Source organism: Dama dama, chromosome 15 (assembly GCF_033118175.1).
Source record: "Dama dama isolate Ldn47 chromosome 15, ASM3311817v1, whole genome shotgun sequence".
Lineage (NCBI taxonomy): Eukaryota > Metazoa > Chordata > Mammalia > Artiodactyla > Cervidae > Dama > Dama dama.
The window spans coordinates 7,837,366-7,862,858 of record NC_083695.1 but is presented as its reverse complement, the minus strand read 5'-3'; the positions used below and the strand labels follow the sequence as shown (position 1 = coordinate 7,862,858).

The window sequence follows — 25,493 nt, the reverse complement described above, 5'->3', positions numbered from 1 at the left end:
AAAGAGTCAGACACGATTGAGTGACTAATACACTGTATGTTATTATATGTAGTACATACTACTGTATGTAATATTATTTTAAATTATAAAGAATAAGAAATTTAAGATATTTTATCCAATCACATGCGTTTTTCTTTGGAAAGAGAATCAAGTTTATATTCTTGGATGTTTATGTCCTTTCACAATAATCTGCTGTCACTTTTACTTTAATTATGCATTTTTACTTCCTTAAAAGGTTGTTTTAACATCTCATGTATATAATTTATATCACACAAGTTTGCATATTACAGTGCAAGGTATTACTAGTATACTAAAGGCTGTGCACTCTAATCATAGTAAGCCATATGTATGTTTACCAAAATATGGATAAATCTCCCCCATATTTTAATTGCCGTTACATTCTAAATAGTCTACCTGAGCCTCACCTGCAGCCAGAGTGAGTCTCTTGAAAGTTTCATGTTAATCTTCTGCCCAGAACCTTCTAGACTTGCTTTCTCACTTTGAGCAGCAGTAAAAAGCATTTGAATTGTTCTTACCCTATCTGACTATCCGTATTGTGTTATTTCATTTCTTGCCACTCTCAGTTTCTTGTTGCTCCAGCCACCCTGGTCCCCTTGCTGTGACTGGCACTTGCCAGGTCTGCACCTGCCCTTGGGCCTTGGTGCTTGCTGTTCTCTCCGTCTGTGGTATTCTTTTGCCAGATGTCCTCATGGCTCTTTTCCAGACATCCTTCCAGTCATTGCTCCAAAGTCACCTTTCTACTCTTCTGTATCTGTGCTATAGTTTAAATATTTATGGTTTAAAATTATATTTAAATCTATATGTTTATGTATTTTTCAAAAAATCTACTTTTTTGTATAATGTAAGGCCAATGAGCACAGGGTTTTTTTTTTTCTCTCTGTCACTCTTGGCTTTTTTCCAGTCAGTGCATAGCTGTTGAAGGCATTAAAAAGTAGATTCTTCCTCAGATCCTTCTGATGTGCTAGTCAAGCATCATGCAGCTTTGCATCTCTGAATAACCTCTGGAACATTTTTTCCCATATATAATCCAAAATATTTTTATCTACACACCGATAAAATGGCTAGTATTTTTTTTTTTAACAGACAATGCTGAATGCTGAGTAGGCTTTGGAGCAACTGGAACACTCATCTATTGCTGTTGGGATGAAAAATGGTTAGTCAGTTGGAAAGCAGTTTGGCATTATTTTTAATAAGTTAAATATTCACTTATCATAAATATGTGCCTACCCTTTCTGGTACTAGGTATTTACTCAATAGAAATATGAATGTGTATCTCTACAAAGATGTGTACATGAATATTGATAATGGTTTACTCACCTGAGCCCAAAACTGGAGACAACTCAAATGTCCATCAGCTGGTCAAAAAATAAAATAAAATAACTGGGGTATTTCCTTAAGTAGCAAAATGCCATGATTAGGCTCTAAAAAGGAATGGATTGCCGACATGTACTCTAACATGAATGAATCTCAAAGTCCTTATTCTGAATGAAAGAAGCCAGACTCAGAAAGACCCACAGTGTGTGACTGCATGCATCAGCGTCCTAGAACATGCAAACTAGTTTGTAGTGGCAGAGAACAGATGATCAAGACATAGGCTTGTAGGGCGGGATGGTCTGCACAAATCATGGGATCTGAGAAGCAGTGGAAACACTCTGCATCTTGATTGTGGATGTTCCTACAGGTGGATAAATCTCTTAAAGTTCATTGAATTTACACTTTAAATAGATGAGTTTATTGCACATAAATTATACCTCAATAAGGATGATATAAAATATTTTTAGCTGTATTATGTGTTTACTTTTAAGACTGACTTCACTTGTGACTGAGCTGGATGTAGTTTTGTTTTGTTTTGTTTTGTTTTTGTTAAGTTGCTTCTCTTACCATCTGCTTTAGGGATTTCTTTTAAAAACTGGTTCTGTGATGAAATCTTGTTGAGGACCAATATTCACATAAGATGGAATATTTTAAAAGACCAAGCTAAGCAGAAATCTTAATGTGTTAAATTTAACAATACAGAAAGATAGGTAGTGTTATCTCAGACTTTACGGATAGTAAACCCGTGGCTGAGGACACTAAGCATGATACATGGCTCATGACACACTGAGTCCTGATGCAGGTCAGATTTGAACCTAAAGATGCTTGACTCCAAGCTTAGATTTCTCCACCTCTCTAGGGTGTCCTCTCACACACACCCATCCCCCCATTAAACTGATACTTAGTTTGGGAGTAATTAACTCTTTAAAACATCATTATGTCTCAGGTGGATCTTTCAGTATCTCAGATGGATTCAGGTTTTACATTGGGCCAGAGATCATCAGGCATTTTTGAAGTTTATCAATATTACAACTCTTGTGGGTAAAAGTCTCAGATGATATGAAATTTAGGGATATTTTTCTTTCATGAAGTTGCTTTGTAAACATTTTTACTGTGATAGCACCTTGTTATGATATGTCAGTATTTCTTGATTTCTTTGGTTTTATTACAGGGAGTTCCTGTAGATGGTCATGAGATTAAAATGAATGTGTTTTCTGCAAGTGATTTTTTTTTGCAAGTGATTTTGAAACCATTCTTTGATGATATGATTTACCATGTCTAGTGCAAGCATCTAAATGAATTCTCACCCCACGGGTGATGCTTATGCTTATCTTCTTCTCTGTTGTAGGTAGTTCGATATTTGGCTGGTTGTGGACTGCAGAGTTGCCAGATGCTAGTGTCAAAGGGTTATCCAGACATTGGGTGGAATCCAGTTGAAGGAGAGAGATATCTTGACTTTCTCAGATTTGCTGTCTTCTGTAATGGTAGGATGAATCTCGTAGGGTCTTTTAAAAACATTATTTTAAAACTAAAAAAAAAAAAGAAGAAGGTGCAAAATAATGAGGCATCCCAGCATTTTCATGAAGGAAGTAAATAGTAGTAAAGAAATTGACTATTTTGTAATCATTATGTTTTTTCACAGTAATCATTTATTTTAAAATATTTATTTTGATACATGCTAGGCTTTCATTATTAAAAATTTTAGGCACTTAGATTCTTGTTCTTTTTATCATTAGACTCTAATAATAGCTAGGATCTTCACTCTGTGTAACAAATGAACAAAAATAAATGGTTTCTGTCTCTATCGTGCTTTTATTTACTTTGAAAATGTGAAGTGAAAGAAAAGGGCTTTCCTGTGTCCTGTGTACGGAACCCTAGTCATTTGGATTCGACTTTGGCTCTGCTACTGCCTTATTTGATTTTAGTTAACTTTCTTCAAATGTAAATGAGTTAGTATAACGTTTCCTCTGAACTTCCACGTGGTCAATGCTTATTTCCTCCTGTTTGCCGTTTGATCCTAGGGGAGAGCGTGGAGGAGAATGCAAATGTTGTGGTGAGATTGCTCATTCGGAGGCCTGAGTGTTTCGGTCCTGCCTTGAGGGGGGAAGGTGGGAATGGCCTGCTCGCAGCCATGGAAGAAGCCATAAAAATAGCCGAGGATCCCTCTCGAGATGGTCCCTCACCAACTACCGGATCCAGCAAAACACCGTAGGTCAAATAAACACACTCTTAAAATTCAGTGATACTACCTGACTTCTAGTTTTACAAAATAAATTTTTGTTATCTTAATTGTAGTATAATACTCCAGTACTCAGGATTTCTGCCCTGGAAAATCAAATGTGTTTTGGGAGGAAGGGATGAGCAAAGAGACATCAGGAATATTGTGTGGGTTTAGTAAAAAGAAATTGAGATTGTAGAAGGAGATGTATTCTGTGAATTTTCTTAAGGCTCTATGGCATAGTGAGTTATTAAAAGATGACAGATGAGCCTTTGAAGTTAGAGTTTACTGGGAGGATAGCTGGAATGAGTTTTCCTGATAATTGTAAGTGAGAAAGAGGCCTTTAGCAAGAGGGTGGGGACTTACTTAAACTGGTGTATTGGCAAAGTAAAGAAAAGGGGATGTTGTCATTTTGAGGAATAAAGCGCTTTGTTTAGGTCTTGGTGGTAATAATGGGAGGCAGTGACTAACTTACATTTCTCCATAGTATATGTTGTTAACTCATTTCCAGCAATAAGTTCACCCAGGCATATTGCCCCCCCCCCCCTCTTTTTTTTTTTTGCCACATCACATGACATTTGGGATCTTAGTTCCCCAGCTAGAGATGGAACCTGTCCCCCCCTGCCGTTGAAGTGTGGAGTCTTCATGACTGGACCACCAGGGAAGTTCCAGATTCCTGCTCTTTTAATCTGTGGAGCTGAGTGTCCTGCTTGGGGGACATGTAACCACGCTGCTAGCACCTTTGGTAGAGATATAACATAAGGCTTAGTGGAGGAAAATTTCCAGGAAGAGAAGTTGTCCTGCAAATCCTGGTTCTCCCACTTAAAGATCTGGGATAAGTGTTCCATTCACTCTAGGACAAGGGTTCCAGGATGGGAGCACTCCAAAGGCATGTTATGTATTTATCAGTTAGTCGTTGACGAACTAGGGATCCCTTAGTTTTTCTAAGTAGTAGAATGTACATCAAGAGCTTGCTGGTCAAGGATCACATGAGTGGGTGTGCACTTGAGAGCTTTGAAGACAGCCTTGCAAGCCAGGAACAATATTGTCAACAAGTCTTCCTGTCACTCTGCAGACCATTAAGGCCAGATGAGGCAGCTGTCTGCCAGGCCTCCAAAGGGAAGAATGAGATGATCTTCCAGGGCCATCCAGATTTCTCTCTCATCAATGAGATAATGAAATATTTATGTTTTTCATGTCATATTACCTGGGAGTGGGTGGTTGGGCAGAGTAAACAAAGATAAGTAAATGAAATCACGTTTATGAAGTACTCTGGGAAAATCACTATTCTGGGAGTCTTGTAGGACAGATCTTTCTCTAATTGTGTGTTGTATAGAAAATCAAATTTACCAATTTCATCCATCAATTATTTTCTTTGTTAATATCCTCTTTGCCAGTAGAAATAAGCTGATGCCATCAAATTAACAAGTCCACTTTTTCCTTTCAAAGGATGTTTAATATTAAAGTTCCCACACATGTGTTCTTGGTGATAAAATCTCAAATAATATCTTTAACCCATTTTTTTTCTTTTAGAAATGACAAGCTGTATATTAAACATATATGTGAAAAGTGTCAGAGGAGGCAGAACTAATTACCATACTGGTCCCTTTCCTTTGAGAAGTATGTAATAAATCTGAAATGTTACTTTACTATCCTGCTTGCTTCCCTTTGTTTCTTTTGAAAAATCCATGAAAGTGATACAGACGAGGAAGAGGATGACACCATCCACATGGGAAATGCCATCATGACCTTCTATGCAGCCTTGATTGACCTGTTAGGACGCTGTGCTCCCGAGATGCATGTAAGTGTCTTGGAGTCCAGGAGCAACAATCCTGGCATATCTCTCTCTGTTAAGAGACCCATCACTGACAAAGAGCACAAAACATCCAAAACCAGTAATCTTCATGCTCCATTAAAAATAATAGCTGCAGCATAATTGCTGAACAAGTGTTTGTTTAGTTGGAAATACCTTGGTTATAAAAATTAGTAGTGAGATTTCAGTATGATTCACTAATAGAATAGTCAGTTTCTAATATATCTCTAAAACTCATATAAGACTTGCCACACTCTAAGAGGGAAAGAACATATTTTTTTTCTATATAATGTCCTTTCCTATTTTAGTGTATGCATAAAGCACTGCTCCTCTCAAGAATTATTTCTCTGCTATATAGTATTTAGTCCTTTTGAAGCTATGGAGCTGCTATGAGCTGACCACTTTTTTAAGGGGAAGTGGGAATAGGAGCAGTTTAGGGGAAAGGAAAGAGCTGTTGTAAACTTTCTGACCAAAATGTAATTGAAGTTTGTGGACTGATTCTCTGTGATACATTCTGATATTTTATACTTTTTTTCTGTTTTTCTCCATTGTATTAATTTTGAAAATGCTAGCCAGAGCCCATGAAATTAGCTTCATGATCTGTTGATGGGTGGGAAACAACCAGAGTTTGTAGCAGATGGACCAGTGCTATGGAGGAAGGCAAATATACTTCTGACTGCTCTGAGCATGAAGCCAGAATGCCTGTTAAATCACCTTTCTCCCTACCCTTCAAATCTTCGGTTTCAGGGGGACTTTGTTTCTGTCTTTTTTCTCTCACACCCATAAGTTAAAACTTTCTTGCTTTCTGGATGTAATCTTTTGTTGTGAATAGAGAGGAATCACAACGTGAAGAAATATTAGAATGTTAGAAAACCTGGAGTCTGATTTTTTTGTACGAACTTTCTGCCAGTGAGGTTTTCATTATAGTGAATGGGACTTGATTGTTAAAAAATTGTGTGTTGGGAGTGATTTCAGACAAAATCTTTATGCTGACAATATGTGTTCTTTCCCTATTAAAATAGTTGATCAAAGGAATCACAAGAGAAATAACGCTAGTAAATAGAAGATTCTTGTTCTGCTATATTAAAGGGGAAAAAAAAAACTAAATGACTTAATAAGGGACTAATCTTGGCATTTCTGAAATCTACTCATCTTCAGCAACCATTAATTGAAGGATCTCCTAGGTGTTAGAAAACTGTGCTTGTGTTTCATACCCTACATGTAGTGAAGGAACAAATGACTCCCTGGTTCTGGAAGTGTCCAGTCTGTTTCAGAGACTGGCTGAGACCTGTAACCATGAAAGATCTACATTCTTCATAGGTATTTTATTAGCCAGTGAAGGTCTGACACAGTGGTCCCCAACCTTTCTGACACCAGGGACGGGTTTCATGGAAGACAGTTTCTCCATGGATTGGGAAGAGAGGGATGGTTTGGGAATGATTCAGGTTCATTGCATTTATTGTACACTTTATTTCTATTATTATTACATTGTGATATATAATGATATAATTATACAACTTAACCATAATGCAGCATCAGTGGGAGCTTTGAGCTTGTTCTCCTGCAGCTAGACAGTCCCATCCTGGGGTCATGGGAGACAGTGACACCTGAAGTGAGTAATGAGGAGCAAGTGTAAATACAGATGAAACTTGGCTGGCTTGCCCCTCCTCTCACCTGCCATGTAGCTCAGTTTCTAACAGACCAGTAGAAGACTGGGGATGCCAGGTCTAACAGACCTGCTAGCACCCATGTTCATCATTTTCCCTCATTATTAACCCATTCCTGGGAGAAATCAGTGTAGACTATAGGTACAGATACAGTTACATTTTCATCACAAAACAAGGAAGAGACTAAAGAAGTCATAAATATTAGTATGTGTTCAGAGTCTAGAGATAATAATTTTTCCCTTTGTATGGTTGCTCTTTTTATGGATAGATATGTATGTGTAATTCTGGGCGGGTAAGCATTCACAGACTTATCAGGCTTAAAATATTGGGTTGGCCAAAAAGTTCATTTGGGTTTTTCTGTAAGATGGTATGGAAAAATCCAAGTGAACTTTTTTTTGGCTGATCCAGTACTTTAATACCCAAAAGAGGATAAAAGCTATTGTTCTAATGGAGGTACCTGTTGGCCTAGACGGCAACATATGACTCGTGTGTGCTAAAGTCAATGAAACTGATGTGGGCAAGTAAATATCTATCTGTAAGCCTGAAGTGGCAATTTCCAAGAGAGGTTCAACTTCATTGTTTATTTTTCATTAAATTTTTAAAATTAAAGTATAATTACTTCACAATATTATATTAGTTTCACATGTGCAACATAGTAATTCAAGATTGTTACAGGTTACAGTCTAAAGTTATTTGAAAATACTGGCTATATTCTCTGTGCTATACAGTATATCCTTGTATCTTATTTATTTTATATATAACAATTTTATCTCTTAATTCCCTAATGCTATCTTGCCCCTCCACCCTTCTCTCTGCCCATTGGTATCCACTGGTTTTTTTCTCTGTAACTGTGATCTGTTTCTGTTTTTGTTACATTTGTTCATTTGTGTTTTTTTTTAGATTCCACATACAATGATAACATATAGTATTTGTATTTCTCTGTCTGACTCAGTTCACTAAGCATAATACACTCTAGAGTATCCAGGGTATATATAATATATAATAATAATAATACAATAATATATCCTATACATAATATATACATAATATATGATATACATGTATCATATACATATATATCATATATATAAAATGTGTGTGTGTATACACCACAGCTTCATCCATTCATCTGTGGATGGACACTTGGGTTGCTTCTGTATCTAGGCAATTATAAATAATGCTGCTGTAAATGTTTGGATACATATATCTTTTCAAATTAGTGTTTTATTTCTTTGGATGTATATACAGGAGTGAAATTGCTGGATCATAGAGTGGTTCTATTAAAGAAGAAATCTAATTTTGTGTGTAATTAACAGAAAATTATTTCAGACTTAGATTCCCATTCTTTCACTTTTCCAGATAGAATTAGAACATTGATTTCAGACAATATTCTTCATTCCTTTGTTTTTCTGCCTGTAGTTGATTCATGCTGCCAAGGGAGAAGCCATCAGAATCAGGTCTATTTTGAGATCTCTGATTCCATTGGGAGATTTGGTGGGAGTGATCAGCATCGCTTTTCAGATGCCCACAATAGCCAAAGGTAAGGCTATCTTCCATTCTTTGTAATTCAGTAGGACATTGGATGATGTGATGGTGGCTCAGATGGCAAAGAATCCGTCTACAGTGCAGGATACCTGGGTCCGATCCCTGGGTTGGGAAGATCCCTGGAGGAGGGCATGGCAACCCACTCCCATATTCTTGCCTGGAGAATCCCCATGGACAGAGGAGCCTGGCGGGCTACAGTCCATGGGGTCACAAAGAGTCAGACATGACCGAGGGACTGAGCACAGGACATTGGATGATGTGTTGTCTTCAGTAATGTCATAGTGCTCACAGTTTCTCTCCTTGCAGCATAGTACAGTTATATGTTTCTTTTAAAAAATTAACCACGAAGTACATTATTTTATAAAATATTTTCTGTAGTCCTTGTTTTTAAACAGCTATGTTTCCAATGGGATTTTATTCTTTTTCATGTGACATTGCAGTTTCCCGAGAAGAAGAAATAGACACCTCAGCTGTCTGTCTAATATCTCTCCTGGAGTTCTTTGGTCCTCCATTCTTCACTGTCTTTCTTGACAGCAATACTTTAATTCACTCTTTTTGATTGTTTTCGTGGACATTTTCTTTCTGATTTTTTAAAGATTTTTTTTTTGGTATGGACCATTTTTAAAGTATTTATTAAACTTGTTACAGTATTGCTTCTGTTGTTTATGTTTTGGGTTTTTGGCCATGAGGCATACAGGATCTTAGCTCTCTGACCAGGTACTGAACCTGCACCCTCTGCATTGGAGGGTGAAGTCTTAACCACTGGACTACCAGGGTAGTCCCATTTGTGGTCACTTTATTATAATGCTTTTTTTCCCCCTAAAACAATGGTCATAGCTTTTGACTTAGGGATTTAAAAATCCCCAGTGTGTTCAAAGAAGTAGGCTTTTTAAGACTAAGGAGAACATATTTTAAAAAGATTTCTTTTTCCCTAGTTTGACCCAACATTTGTTATTCTTTTACAACATGTAATTTTTGGTTTAGAAACTGCTTATGATTAGTTTACAGTATTAATTCAAAAGCATACAAAATAAAATCAACAGACTCTGCATATAAATACCCAGAAGCTATGGCTCCTCGTGCCCCTGCCCGGGTCTAGGGAGAAGATGGGAGGGGGCCTCTCAGGAGGGATGGAGTGAAGGGGTTGGTAATAAGGTCCCAGCCTTCTCTCACACTGAGCCTCTGTGATGCCCCAGACTATAGCAGAAATGGCACATGGCTTGGACTCAAGGCCTAATTCCCTGTTGGTATTATAATTCACTCTGCCTAACATAAGAAGATATAAGCAGTTACTGAAGGCACCTAAAAGATATGTTAGATCCAAATTATACTTTATTTTCCCTTATTCCAATTGGAATTTTGTTCAGTTTTAAAGACTTTATTGGATATTGTTGCATATGTCATTTTAAAAAAATGTTTATTTATTTGACTGGGTCAGATCTTAGTTGCAGCGTGCATGATCGTTGTTGCATCATGTGGGATCTTTCGTTGTGGTGCATCGACTCTAGTTGTGGCACATGGGCTCGATAAGTTATCACGTGCAGGCTTAGTTGCTCCACTGCATGTGGGATCCTAGATCCTGGACCAGATATTGAACCCGCATCCACTGTGTTGCAAGGCAGATTCTTAACTACTAGACCACCAGAGAAGTCCCATTTATATATCATTTTTGTAGCCAACCAATCCATCCTAAAGGAAGTCAGTCCTGAATATTCGTTGGAAGGACTGATGCTGAAGCTGAAACTCCAATACTTTGGCCACCTGTTGGGAGGAACTGACTCATTGCAAAAGACCCTGATGCTGGGAAAGATTGAAGGCGGGAGGAGAAGGGCACAACAGAGGATGAGATGGTTGGACGGCATCACCGATTCACTGGACATGAGTTTGAGTAAACTCCGGGAGTTGGTGATGGACAGGGAGGCCTGGCGTGCTGCAGTCCACGGGGTCGCAAAGAGTCGTACATGAGTGAGTGACTGCACTGAACAGAACTGATGAATTTAGATTGAAAATTTGATTAGATAGGAAGTACATATGATGGCCCTTTTCTTTCATGAATTATTCCCAGAGAAGATTAACTGTTAATAACTCAAATCTAGGATGAGGGGATTGCGGTGTGACCGAAGATGCTTATCCTACATGCCAGCTCTATGATTGTTAGGAAGTGAAGTTTCATGTGTGTTAACCTAACACACTGACATCTCCAGGTGACAGAAAAGTTGTGATAACTGAATACTCATTCTAATTTTAAGGAAAGCTGGACCTTAAAACTTGTCCCCTAGCTTTTTGTCTTCCCACTTTCAGTTCAGTCACTCAGCTGTGTCCAACTCTTTGAGCCCCCATGGACTGCAACATGCCAGTCTTCCCTGTCCATCACCAAATCCTGGAGTTTCTAAAATTCATGTCCATTGATTTGGTGCTGCCATCCAACCATCTCATCCTCTGTCATCCCCTTCTCCTCTTGCCTTCAATCTTTCCCAGCATCAGGGTCTTTTCAAATGAGTCAGTTCTTTGCATCATGTGGCCAAAGTATTGGAATTTCAGCTTCAGCATCAGTCCTTCCAATGAATAGTCAGGACTGATTTCCTTTAGGATGGACTGGTTGGATCTCCTTGCAGTTCAAGGGGCTTCAAGAGTCTTCTCCAACACCACAGTTCAAAAGCATCAATTCTTCAGTACGCAGCTTTCTTTATAGTCCAGCTCTCACATCCATACATGACTACTGGAAAAACCAAAGCTTTGACTACATAGACCTTTGTTGGCAAAGTGATGTCTCTGCTTTTTAATATGCTGCCTAGGTTGGTCATAACTTTTCTCCCAAGGAGTAAGCGTCTTTTAATTTCGTGGCTGCAGTCACCATCTGCAGTGATTTTGGAGCCCCCCTAAAATAAAGTCTCTCACTGTTTCCATTGTTTCCCTCTCTATTTGCCATGGAGTGGTGGGACCAGATGCCATGATCTTAGTTTTCTAAATGTTGACTGACCAACTTTTTCATTCTCCTCTTTCACTTTCATGAAGAGGCTCTTTAGTTCTTCTTCACTTTCTGCCATAAGGGTGATGTCATCTGCATATCTGAGGTTATTGATATTTCTCCTGGCAATTGATTCCAGCTTATGCTTCATCCAGCCCAGCATTTCTCATGATGTGCTCTGCATATAAGTTAAATAAGCAGGGTGACAATATACAGCCTTGATATACTCCTTTTCCTATTTGGATCCAGTCTGCTATTTCATGTCCCATTCTAACTGTTGTTTCCTGACCTGCATACACTTCCTCAGAAGGCAGGTCAGGTGATCTGGTATTTCCATCTCTTGAAGGATTCTCTTGGGGTTGCTTGTGATCCACACGACTAATTGTGTGATCCACACAATTGTGATCCACACGACCAGTTGACTATTGGCATAGTCAATAAAGCAGAAGTAGATGTTTTTCTGGAACTCTCTTGCTTTTTTGATCCAACAGATGTTGGCAGTTTGATCTCTGATTCCTCTGCCTTTTCTAAATCCAGTTTGAACATTTGGAAGTTCACATTTCATGTACTGTTGAAGCCTGGCTTGGAGAATTTTGAGCATTACTTGACTAGCGTGTGAGATGAGTGCAATTGTGTGGTAGTTTGAGCATTCTTTGTCATTGCCTTTCTTTGGGATTGGAATGAAAACTGACCTTTTCCAGTCCTGCGACCACTGCTGAGTTTTCCAAACTTGCTGGCATATTGAGTGCAGCAATTTCACAGCATCATCTTTTACGATTTGAAATAGCTCAACTGGAATTCCATCACCTCCACTAGCTTTGTTTGTAGTGATGCTTCCTAAGGTCCACTTGACTTCACATTCCAGGATGTCTGAGTCCAGGTGAGTGATCACACCATCATGGTTATCCGGGTCATGAAGATCTTTTTTGTATAGTTCTTCTGTGTATTTTTTCCACTTCTTAATCTTCTGCTTCTCTTAGGTCCATACTATTTCTGTCCTTTATTGTGCCCATCTTTGCATGAAATGTTCCCTTGGTATCTCTAGTTTTCTTGAAGAGATCTCTAGTCTTTCCCATTCTATTGTTTTCCTCTATTTCTTTGCATTGATCACTGAGGAAAACTTTCTTATATCTCCTTGCTCATCTTTGGAACTCTGCATTCCAATGGGCGTATCTTTCCTTTTCTCCTTTGCCTTTCGCTTCTCTTCTTTTCACAGCTATTTGTAAGGCCTCCTCAAACATTTTGCCTTTTTACATTTCTTCTTCTTGGAGATGGTCTTGATCCCTGACTCCTCTATAGTCTCACAACCGCCATCCATAGTTCTTTAGGCACTCTCTATCAGATCTAATCCCTTGAATGTATTTGTCACTTCCACTTTATAATTGTAAGGGATTTGATTTAGGTCATACCTGAATGTTCTAGTGGTTTTCCCTTTTCTTCAATTTAATTCTGAATTTGGCAATAAGAAGTTCATGATTTGAGCCACAGTCAGCTCCTGGTCTTGTTTTTGCTGACTGTATAGAGCTTCTCCATCTTTGGCTGCAAAGAATATAATCAATCTGATATCATTATTGACCATCTGGTGATGCCCATGTGTAGAGTCTTCTCTTGCAATGTTGGAAGAGGGTGTTTGCTATGACCAGTGCATTCTCTTGGCGAAACGCTATTAACCTTTGTCCTGCTTCATTCTGTACTCCAAGGCTAAATTTGCCTGTTACTCCAGGTATTTCTTGACTTTTGCATTCTAGTCCCCTATAATGAAAAGGACATCTTTTTGGGGTGTTTTAAAAGGTCTTGTAGGTCTTCATAGAACCATTCAATTTCAGCTTCTTCAGCATTACTGGTCAGGGCATAGACTTGGATTACTGTGATATTGAATGGTTTGCCTTGGAAACGAACAGAGATCATTCTGTCGTTTTTGAGATTGCATCCAAGTACTGCATTTTGGACTCTTTTGTTGACTATGATGGCTGCTCCATTTTTTTCCAAGGGATCCTTGCCCACAGTGGTAGATATAATGGTCATCTGAGTTAAATTCACCCATTCCATTCCATTTTAGTTCTCTGATTCCTAAAATGTTGATGTTCACTTTTGCCATCTCCTGTTTGATCACTTCCAATTTGCCTTGATTCATGGACCTAACATTCTAGGTTCCTATGCAATAGTGCTATTTACAGCAATGGACTTTACTTCCATCACCAGTCACATCCACACTGGGTGTTGTTTTTGCTTTGGCTCCATCTCTTCACTCCTTCTGGATTTATTTTTCCACTGATCTCCAGTAGCATTTTGGGTGCCTATTGACCTGGTGAGCTCATCTTTCAGTGTCCTATTTTTGCCTTTTCATGCTGTTCATGGGATTCTCAGTGACACACAGACTGGGAAATAAATAAATGCTAGATTTTACATTTAAAATTAGTAATAACGTGGAACTAAGAACAAGGATTATATGAGTGTTCAGACTTCTCTCTCAGAATTGCTCCAAAAGTTGCAATAGACCTCCTTTTCATCCAACTATCTATCTTTTGTTATTGTTGTTATTCCGTCACTAACTTGTGTCTGACTCTGCGACCCCATGAACTGCAATGTGCCAGTTTCTTCTTTCTTTACTAACTTTTCAGATTTTTCTAGTTAGTTTCTTTCTTGTTCCACCTAGTTGTGTTATAATAAAGTTATGATTTTTTTTTGGTCATAAATATGAGCTATAAAAATGTTCAAGCTACCACACAGTTGCATTCATTTCACATGCTAGCAAGATTATGGTCAAAATCCTTCAAGCGAGGCTTCAACAGTATACGAATTGAGGACTTTTGTATGTACAAACAGGATTTAGAAAAGGTAGAGGAACCAGAGATCAAATTGCCAACATATTTTGGATCATAAAAAAAGCAAGGTCATTCCAGAAAAGCATCTACTTCTGCTTCATTGACTACGCTAAAGCCTTTGACTGTGTGGATCACAACAAATTGTGGAAAACACTTAAAGAGATGGAAATACCAGACAACCTTACCTGCCTCTTGTGAATCCTATATGCAGGTCAAGAAGCAACAATTAGAACCGGACATGGAACAGACTGGTTCCAAATTGGTAAAGGAGTACGTCAAGGCTGTATGTTGTCACCCTGCTTATTTAACTTATATGCAGAGTACACCATGCAAAATGCCGGGCCAGATGAATCATAAGCTGGAATCAAGATTGCTGGGAGAAGTATCAATAACCTCAGATATGCAGATGACACCATCCTTATGGCAGAAAGTGAAGAGGAACTAAAGAGCCTTTTGATGAAAGTGAAAAAGTTGGCTTAAAACTCAACATTAAAAAAATTAAGATCAAGGCATCCAATCCCATCACTTCATGGCAAATAAATGGACAAAAAAATGGAAACAGTGACAGATGTTATTCTCTTTGGCTCCAAAATCACTGGGGATGGTGACTGCAGCCATGAAAATAAAAGACACCTCTTGGAAGAAAAGCTGTGGCCACCCTAGACAGCATATTGAAATGCAGAGACATCACTTTGCCTCTGCCGATAGAGGTCTGTATAGTCAAAGCTGTGGTTTTTCCAGTAGTCACGTATGGATGTGGAAGTTGGACCATTCAAGGCTGAGCACCAAAGAAGTGATGCTTTTGAACTGTGGTATTGGAGAAGACTCTTGAGAGTCCCTTCGGCCACAAGAATACCATACCAGTCAATCCTAAAGGAAATCAATCCTGAATATTCATTGGAAGGACTGATGCTGAAGCTCCAATACTTTGGCCACCTGATGCAAAGAGCCGACTCATTGGAAAGGACTCTGATGCTGGGAAAGACTGAAGGCAGGAGGAGAAGGGGATGACAGAGGATGAGATGGTGGGTTTGTATAATTGATTTGATGGACATGAGTTTGAGCCAACTCCCGGAGATAGTGAAGGACAGGGAAGCCTGGGATGCTGGAGTCCATGGAGTAACAGAGTCAGACACGACTGAGCGACTGATTAACGACAATGAAGTATATTGCCTAACTTGGAATTAAAGAATTTTATGTGTGGGCTATCATAATCGCAGTGAAAGTTAGTTTTTAAAATGCCATCTACTGGTCATTGTTAAATTATTGCGTTTTTTATTTAACCTCTATTGAGAATGTTGCGCTTCCATGGAGGCTCAGTGGTAAAGACTCAGCCTGCCAGTGCAGGAGACATAGACTCAATTCCTGGTCCAGGAAGATCCTTTGGAGAAGGAGATGGCAACCCACTCTGGTATTCTTGCCTGGGAAATCCCATGGACAGAGGAGCTTGGAGGGCTACAGTCTATGGGGTCATAAAGAGTTTGGCATGACTTAGCAACCAAATAACAACAAATGGAGAACATAGAAACTTTTATGTCTTTGTTTTGCTGTGTTACACCTTAAATCAACCTTAAAACTCAAACCATCAATATTCTTATGTTTCAATGGGAAATCAGTTGGTTCTTTAAGCATCACCAGTTATCAGTGATAATTTCTGTTTTGTATTTAGTGTGTAAAGCTAAAGACTTTTTCATACATTGTTTCCCTGAGTCTGAGGTTTTTTAAATTCTTATTTTATATAGAGTATAGTTGCTTTACTATGTTGTTAGTTTCAAGGGTATAGAAAATTGATTCAGTTATATACACACATATATTTATATATTCTTTTAGGGTTCTTTCTCCATTTAGGTTATTACAGAGCATTGAGTAGAGTTCCCTGTGCTTTAGAGTAGGTTCTTATTTATTATCTATTTTATATATAGGAGTTGTTTTTGTTTAGTGACTAACTCATGCATGGTTCTTTGTGACCCCTATGGACTGTAGCCTGCCAGGCGCCTCTACCCAAGAGATTCTCCAGGCAAGAATACTGGAACGGGTTACCGTTTCCTTCTCCAAGGGATCTTCCCGACCCAATGATCTAACTCACATCTCCTGCATCGCAGGCAGATTCTTTATCACTGAACCATCAGGGAAGCCAATATATACTAATGTGTATATATTGATCCCAACCTCATAATTTATCTCTCCCTTCCCCCACCTTTCCCCTTTGGTAATGCTAAGTTTGTTTACTAAGTCCTGTAAGTTGGTTTCTGTTTTGTAAATAAGTTAGTTTGTATCATTTTTTAGATTCCGCATGTAAGTGACATTTGTCTTTGACTTACTTTACTTAGTATGGTAGTCTCCAGGTCCATCCATGTTGCTCCAATGCATTATTCCATTCTTTTTATGGCTAATATTCCATTGTTCATATGTACTACATCTTCTTTATCCTTTCATCTGTCAGTGGACACAGGTTGCTTCCATGCCCTGGCTATTATAAATAGTGCTGCTCCAAACACTGAGATGTGTTAAATTTTTGAATTATGGTTTTGTCCAGTTATGTGCCCAGGAGTGGGATTTCTGGATCATATGGTAGTTCTATTTTTAGTTATTTAAGAAACCTTTACACTGTTCTCTGTAAGTGGGTAGCCCACTATACATTCCTACCAATAATGTAGGAGGGTTCACTTTTCTCCACACCCTCTCCAGCATTTATTGTTTATAGATTTTTTGGTGGACCAGTTTTCACCAGTCTTAAAAATTTTTATTATACTTACCCTAGCCCAAAATGATAATGAAAGAAGGAGGAGTTTAGAAAACGTAAGGGTCAGGTATCTAATCTCAAGAATAGATGCTCTTTTCCTGCATCTCTTGAATGGAGCAGATTTCCACAGGCTGTCTGAGCCAGTGATTTCAGGCGATGGATGATGACGGGAGCACGGAGTAAAGCCAGTGCAACTGACATTTCTTATTCAGTGTCATTAGAGCTTGCTGATTCAATGCAGGGATTAAATTACCTGGATCGGATTTTAAGTGCAGTTTTATTTAGTTTAAATCTAAGTTTGCCGATGACTAGATACACAACCTTGGACAAGTTAGCTAACTTTTCTGAAAGCTGATTTTTATCTTGTGTTGAATGAAGATAATAATGCCCCCTTCATACTGCTCTTGTGGACATTTTATGAGATTGTATCTGGAACACTCCTAACAGTACCTGACAACAGCACAGATGTCAAGAGTTATTATTATTGTATTAATAATTATAGGAAGGAAGATATTAGTTATATTATTTGTTATAAGGAATGGAAATAATTTGGCATTAGTCTTCAATCCAATCTTCCTTTAAAACACCTTTTGTTCATTTTTATGTTCAGATTTAGTCATTGAGTATGGGTGAAAACAAAAATGTTGTGACTTTGTTATTTCAGGTTGGGTATGGTCATGTATCATCTTTCTCAGGGGCCTGCTTTTTTTCAACATTTGCATGTGTTAAAAATTCTGTGATATAATTTGTGGACTCTTACAGTGTATTTCAGCAACAATTTGGCATAATTATCCCATGGTCAAACAGAAAACAAGTTTTTTCTCCAGTATTTTAGATTGGCGTGTAATTCCCTAATTTTTCATTTCAGTGATCCCATCTATGAATCTATGAAGTTATACTAAGGAATTCACTCCACTATATAGGCATCAAGTGTTGACTGTCGATAGAGAAAATAATATGGCTCTCAAATATGTTTTACATGTTATTAAATGCTATTATGATTAATGAAACATATTTCATTTGAAAGTCAAACTGGTTCATAGAGTTTTGTTCATTATTTTATAATTCTTTAAGCCATATATATGGAAGTGATGTAAACATACCATGATTATCACATAGAGTACATGAGTCTTACTAATGTTTTAAAGACCTGCTCTTGTTCTGAAAAGACTGCAAACCTTGCTTTACATGTTAGCTTTTAGGATATTTACCCCTAGTTTTATAATTGGATTATGGATGTCATTTTGTTTCCTTCTCAGAATCTGGCATAATACTCTGTCCTAATCACATGCACAATTAACAAATGGATGCTAAAATAGCGTTTAAATGACCTTGGATGTACAGTGCACTGCCATGTTTTCTCAGCTGATTCCCAGCCCTTACTTGAATGTATTAGAAGAACAGAAAATCATTCAACTGATAACTTTATTTAAAACGTGAGAGGCTGGAAAGTAGCCATTTGTAATCAGTCTTCATGGATGGCGTGGCCATTAACAACAGTATCACCTTCTCTCTTTTAGATGGGAATGTGGTGGAGCCTGACATGTCTGCAGGGTTTTGTCCAGATCACAAGGCAGCCATGGTTTTGTTCCTTGACAGGGTCTATGGAATTGAGGTTCAGGATTTCCTCCTCCATCTTCTTGAGGTTGGCTTTCTGCCAGATCTCCGGGCTGCTGCTTCCTTAGACACGGTAATGATTTGAACAAATGAATTCTGCAACTTTTAACTCTTCAGTCTCTGCCACCTGAAATTCTTTCACAGATATATTCATTCATTCATTCATTGTCCCCACATGTTTATCGAATGACAATTTTTTAGGGTATCAGAGAGTAAACAGAAAATAAGATAAACTATATCCTCAAGGAATTTACTGAATAGTGGAGAAAATGGAAAACCCAAAGAGTACAGTAAGAATTCTGATCAGTGCAATGGAAGACAGTAAGAAGTTTATATAACTCTGATTAAGGAGGTCATAGTGGTTCCTGTTCAACTTCTAAGTCGACATAAATAATTGTGTGTCTCAGTAAAAGCAATTAAAGTATTAAAAAGGTCTAGTGAACATTGTTGAGTCTTTCAACCACAGTATCATCCTGTTGTGTTCATTTTTTAATGTACATATAAATTAAAATCTGTCTTGTGAGATCAGCAGCCCATGTCAAGAAACTGCCACCATCAGTGTAAATGTTCTACTATTTGAAACATTTTAAAAATAAGCCGGAATGCTAAATGTTATTCTACACATATATAAGCCGGAATGCTAAATGTTATTCTAGTAGTTGTAATAATACCTTGTTTTATTCTCAATTGTATGTCTTGTTGATATCAGAGGAAATCAGATCTTGAGTTGGCAGTAGCTCCCTCATGAAAACCGTGAGAGGAGAATCATAAAAATGAAACTGAATTCTTTTTTCTTTTTTTGGTTGTGTTCATGTGAATTTCTGAACCTATGTATTATAGATGATAGCATGGTAGGACAATCAACCTTTGACTGTTGATTCTGATTGACATGAGCATAAATACGATGAGTATATATATGACATGAGTATAAAGTGTTTGAAATTTACTGTGAGAATAAACTCCTTTCTTTTGCCTCTGCTAGTAAAGGGAGAGTCTCCCATTCTTTGATATCATTAGCATCTTCATCTTTCATCCATCCTACCCTTCACATTTTATTATAGAACATGAACTTCTGTGACTTTTTGATGAGATAACTATTATTTCATTCATTTTTATCTATTGATGAGCAATTAAAAATCTGTTGTTTTTAGTGGTTAAAAAAAAAGCATATGAACCACAGTTAAAGCTGTAACAGAGGAATCCATTTCCATATTACATACTTTTGTCAATTTCTGGATAGTGAAATAACATGTCAGCATGTATGTCCCTTTGAAGGTTGCCTCCTGACCAATGCAGATGATGGTCTCCTCTTCAATTCCCTTCCAGGCTGCTTTGAGTGCCACAGACATGGCCCTGGCCCTCAATCGGTACCTCTGCACAGCCGTGCTCCCCTTGTTGACAAGGTGCGCTCCTCTTTTTGCGGGCACCGAGCACCATGCTTCTCTCATTGACTCGTTGCTTCACACTGTGTACCGGCTTTCTAAGGGCTGCTCGCTCACCAAAGCTCAACGGGATTCCATAGAAGTGTGTTTACTCTCTATCTGTGGGTAAGTGGACAATGAAATCTATTTCATGTTTCTTTAAATGAGAGCATTTACTCCATGGTCCTTGACAATTTGTTACGAATGTTAACAACAATTTCTGGACCAGAAAATTAATTCGTGTTAGTCATTGTTGTGCACCGAGTTATGAGTCTTACCGGAGCACTCTTGCTCCTGATCAAATTCAGGAGTGTTCCTCCAAGACTCTGTAGGTATCTAGCCATTGAATATGGTGTTGGACTGATGATGCTGTTCTGGATGTTGGCAGGTAAAGTTGTTGTGTGGGGAATCCCTGGCTGTGTTAGTGTAGGATTAACCTTTTAACTGTGTGTAATGGTTTTTAACTCCTCTTCTGGAAGAGAAAAGAAAAAAAAAGAGACTTATTAAAGGTAAAAAAGAAATACATCTAGTAATATAGTAAAAACAGTAAAGTATGGCCTATGTTTGACAGTGATGGAAATCAAGGGTCTTACTAGGAAAACCAGAAACATGTATCTTCTTCTGAAGTTCTGACAAGTGCAAGTGACAATTTCTCAGACCCCTATCTAGGTTAATGGTTTCTTCCTAATGGACAGGACCTCTTGGAGGGGAAAGCTTGCAGTCTGTCCAGATCATTGGTGAAGGAAGGGTTTTCACTCACAGTGGAATGAGTGTATGGGTGTAGGAGCCAGATGGGACTGAGAGAGGTTAGAGATTAGTTCATAATCTTAGTTTCCTGACCCTACAGTTCTGTGAAATGGAATCAAAACCTGACTCACTGATTTTTTCCAAAATATTAGATGAGGTGAAGCACTCGGGATTACCAGAGTAATAAATGGTCACAGGGTGTTAGTTTGCTTTCCCTTCCTCCTCTGGCAAAATTTCTTAGTCTTTCTCTTCCTCTTGCTCCTACTCTCCCTCTTTCTGCTTCTGATCTGGTCACTGAGCCCCTTCCCACCCATTGAAAAGAGAGAATAGCATTTACTAAATTAATAGGAACAGTGGGCTCTGTGGCTTTGACTGGTGAGAAGGGAAGGGGCTGAAGAGGAACATCTCCTATAGCAAATGAAGGTTGATCTTCAGATCAGGGAGCTAGAGATGAGTTTGAAATATAACCTTTTATGAAATTACATAACTCTCAGTTAATCTTTGAATTAGGAACACCTAAAATGAACATCATCTGAAGAGAAGTGTAGGTATAGGTTCTTGGGGTGTATAATCTGGTTTAATGAATTAGTTACTTAGTTTAAACATTATTAGATATTCATTATTAAAATTAGCTTTGTTCCACCAGCCAATTGAGACCTTCTATGATGCAACACTTACTCAGACGATTAGTATTTGATGTCCCATTATTAAATGAACACGCAAAGATGCCTCTTAAGGTAAGTATAGGAAATGTTTGTAGTTATTTGATTACTGGGTACTCTGACTTTGTTTCCTATTACAATATGTACATTTCTTAAATTCATCATGTTTAATATTGAATGCTGGAAATTTTCTTCCAGTTATTGAAATGGACATATAAGTTGTATTTGTGTGTACATCAACCTAAATAAACAAGTAATAAAAGGCCAGAGAAATCTTAAGATTGGTTTACTGTATGTCAGTGGAAATAGAAATCAGTGGAAAGAAAACAGGCCACAAGAAAAAGATGAGTCAATATATTCTTAAGCCAATATATTCTTATATACTATGGAAAACATGGTAATAGGCCTGACCTAAAGTATTAACAACCTCAAGGCATTAAGAATAGACTTTAAAAACAACATTTGCTAAGTCTGTTAATCAAATGACAGTTTCCAAATATCATCTCATAAGGTTCAAAATAATCCTTCTGTTTATGCAGTTACGGTTTACCATAGAGTATAGAAAATTGCCTGACATATTTGCTTCCCAGCTTTATTATTCTGCACAGGAAATGATCAAGTCTCATTCTGTCTTATTGACTTCGAATATTTTCTTGTTGTTGAATATCCCAATCCACACTGAGGATTAAGATGTTAGGGGTATACTAATAAATGATCTAGTGGCATGGTCTGTGCATGGAGGTCATTGTCCTGTAATGGACTTTTTATAGGTGAGCACTCTGCTCTGCCACCTGGTAAGCATTATATGTTTTTCTCATGGCCACACAGTAATAGTGCTATACAAAGAGGTTTGAGATAAAAATGAACTGCTGTTTTTTTGAGCTGCCATTACACTAATTTGTATTTAATAACAAAAACAATATTTCTCTATGAAAATTAATTTTGGTTTAATAAACCTAGGGAAATTAATGAATTCCATAAATTCTGTCCTTGCTGAAAATCCCATTTTTACCTGGGATAGTGCTTGTCACGTAGAATTTTCTTGATACAAATGAGCTAGAAGATACCTGAAAAAAGATACAGGATCACTTTATGTGATAAAACTCTTTTTGCATTATAGATAGTTCTATGTTAGTCCAAGCAAACTAGATCTCAGTATTTCATCATTTGAGATTCCTAAATTGTGTGTTTGTGTGTTTTGTAACTGAGAAGGATACTAAGTGAGAAAAAAAATATGTCTACAGTAAGATATGTAGTTAGTTTTAATAAGAGTAACTCTTATCAGTTTATTTTCCTTGTTAGATATAGGTAAGAGTCCAAAATGTATAGTTACTTTATAAAGATCATTTTATTAATTTGGCAATTAGTTGTGACTATTTCTTAATGTATTAATCACAAATATCTTATCCAAAGAGTTAATAAATAATGGAATCATGAAGTATAGTGATTAAGGATGGGCAGAGAGGAAGCAAACATATCCAGAGGGACTGTCCCCTGAGAATGCACGTTAGGTGCTGTATCCTCTGGGTCACCCTAACGCCAATCACTCTGTTAAATTCATGGATTCCAGGAGATAGCAAGTCATAAAATTATAAGTAAATGATAGCAACTAAAGTAGATCTCAGTACACAGATAGCCAATCAACCTCCTAAAGAATTCTTTTCGAGATAATTTGTGAAATTGGGTGTTCGGTCTTTAAATTGTAATCAGTGTTAAATCTTAAAGAGATATCCTATATAAGGTAATAGTATTTTCCAAAAGAATTCATATGGAATTGAGTAGTTTCCTTTCACTTGGCCTTATTACATGGCATTAGAATGCCATTGGGAGGAAATGGAAAAAAAATAACATTGAAGTATCTTTAGTTCAGTGCTCTTATAATTGTTTTCCTACCTAGCTGCTGACAAATCATTATGAAAGATGCTGGAAATATTACTGCCTGCCTGGAGGGTGGGGAAACTTCGGAGCTGCCTCAGAAGAAGAACTTCATTTATCAAGAAAGCTGTTCTGGGGCATCTTTGATGCCCTGTCTCAAAAGGTAATTTAATCTTTTGTGGATTTATTTGCATGATAAAATAATTGAAAAACCATAGGTTCTTTATAAGAAAGTGTTCCTAGTAGAATAGTGAAATGCTACCTTTACTTCTCAAGACTTGACATAATTTTGTTTTTTTTCTCTTTATAACAAATGTTGAGAATGCAGTTTATATTGACTTTTCATAATCATGATGGTAACCTGTTTCTTGTAATTACACACTTTTTTTTTTTTTTATTAGTTGGAGGCTAATTACTTCACAACATTTCAGTGGGTTTTGTCATACATTGATATGAATCAGCAATAGATTTACATGTATTCCCCATCCCGATCCCCCCTCCCACCTCCCTCTCCACCCGATTCCTCTGGGTCTTCCCAGTGCACCAGGCCCGAGCACTTGTCTCCTCCATCCCACCTGGGCTGGTGATCTGTTTCACCATAGATAGTATACATGCTGTTCTTTCGAAACATCCCACCCTCACCTTCTCCCACAGAGTTCACAAGTCTGTTCTATACTTCTGTGTCTCTTTTTCTGTTCTGCATATAGGGTTATCGTTACCATCTTTCTAAATTCCATATATATGTGTTAGTATGCTGTAATGTTCTTTATCTTTCTGGCTTACTTCACTCTGTATAAGGGGCTCCAGCTTCATCCATCTCATTAGAACTGATTCAAATGAATTCTTTTTAACGGCTGAGTAATATTCCATGGTGTGTATGTACCACAGCTTCCTTATCCATTCATCTGCTGATGGGCATCTAGGTTGCTTCCATGTCCTGGCAATTATAAACAGTGCTGTGATGAACATTGGGGTGCACGTGTCTCTTTCAGATCTGGTTTCCTCAGTGAATTACACACTTTTTGACTTGAAAATGGCTAAGCATTTTAGCAGATTATTCACATGGATTGATCTATTTGGTATTTAGTATATATTTGAATATTTGATATATATCTGGTGTGTATATATATATATATATCTGGTATATATATTTGGTATATATTTGAATATCTGGCATATTCTGATATATATATATGTATCTGGTACATATATACATATATATATATATATATATATATATATTTGGTGTATATATCTTGTGTATATATTTGGTATATATTTGAATATCTGGCATATTCTGATATATATATATATGTATCTGGTACATATATATATATATACATATATATATATATCTGGTGTATATATCTGGTATATATATTTGGTATATATTTGAATATCTGGTATATTTGGACTTATTTGGACTCAAACCCTCCCTCATCAGTCACCTCCCCAGTCTTATAAAGCCTGAAGAAATCTTGTCAAATGTAAAAACATTAAATATTAGAGCTCTTAAAGTTATAATACTCCAGTAGCCTGACTGATTTCCCACATCTGCTGCTATGGTGATCTAGGTGTCTGCATTCACTCTTGCGTGACATCCTCTAATAGTTGCCAAATTTGCAGTGAATGGTTTTGTACACTTTTCAGGAAACTGAAGCATAGTATTTCAGTGAAAATCAGAACATGCTTGCTATGCTTATGCTTAAATCATTCATCAAAATCAGTTTGAATTCCCAGACAGACATTATCAGATGACTGGAATAGTGTAACAGAAGTTTGCTACATAATAAAGGAAGTTTATCTGTGATAACATGTGGTAGCTACATCTGAATGGTTTTTCTTGTTGAATTGTGTTTGGGAAACTGAGAGTCCTTTTAAAACAATATGTAGAACGTATTTTTATAAGAATTTGCAACTGTAAAAGTTAGCACTTAAAGTGAGATAACTTTAAAATAATTATTATTTTTGATTTTTTAAAAAATCTGTAAATACAGTTTAACTATGTAACTAATATACTTTTCCCTGGAAGTTTTGGTTATGCATTTTTCCTGTAA

General features: G+C 37.4%; 1 protein-coding gene across 1 annotated transcript in view; it reads left to right on the top strand.

The window, feature by feature from the left end:
• The window catches only part of RYR2 (ryanodine receptor 2), a 798,221-nt gene that overhangs the window by 560,681 nt on the left and 212,047 nt on the right, over positions 1-25,493 (top strand). Inside the window, exons 45-52 of the mRNA XM_061161401.1 lie at positions 2,688-2,819; positions 3,357-3,543; positions 5,249-5,354; positions 8,453-8,573; positions 18,635-18,804; positions 20,058-20,278; positions 21,546-21,636; positions 23,459-23,599. Of these exons, the coding sequence (XP_061017384.1) occupies positions 2,688-2,819; positions 3,357-3,543; positions 5,249-5,354; positions 8,453-8,573; positions 18,635-18,804; positions 20,058-20,278; positions 21,546-21,636; positions 23,459-23,599 (1,169 nt within the window). The remainder of the gene's footprint in view (positions 1-2,687; positions 2,820-3,356; positions 3,544-5,248; positions 5,355-8,452; positions 8,574-18,634; positions 18,805-20,057; positions 20,279-21,545; positions 21,637-23,458; positions 23,600-25,493) is intronic.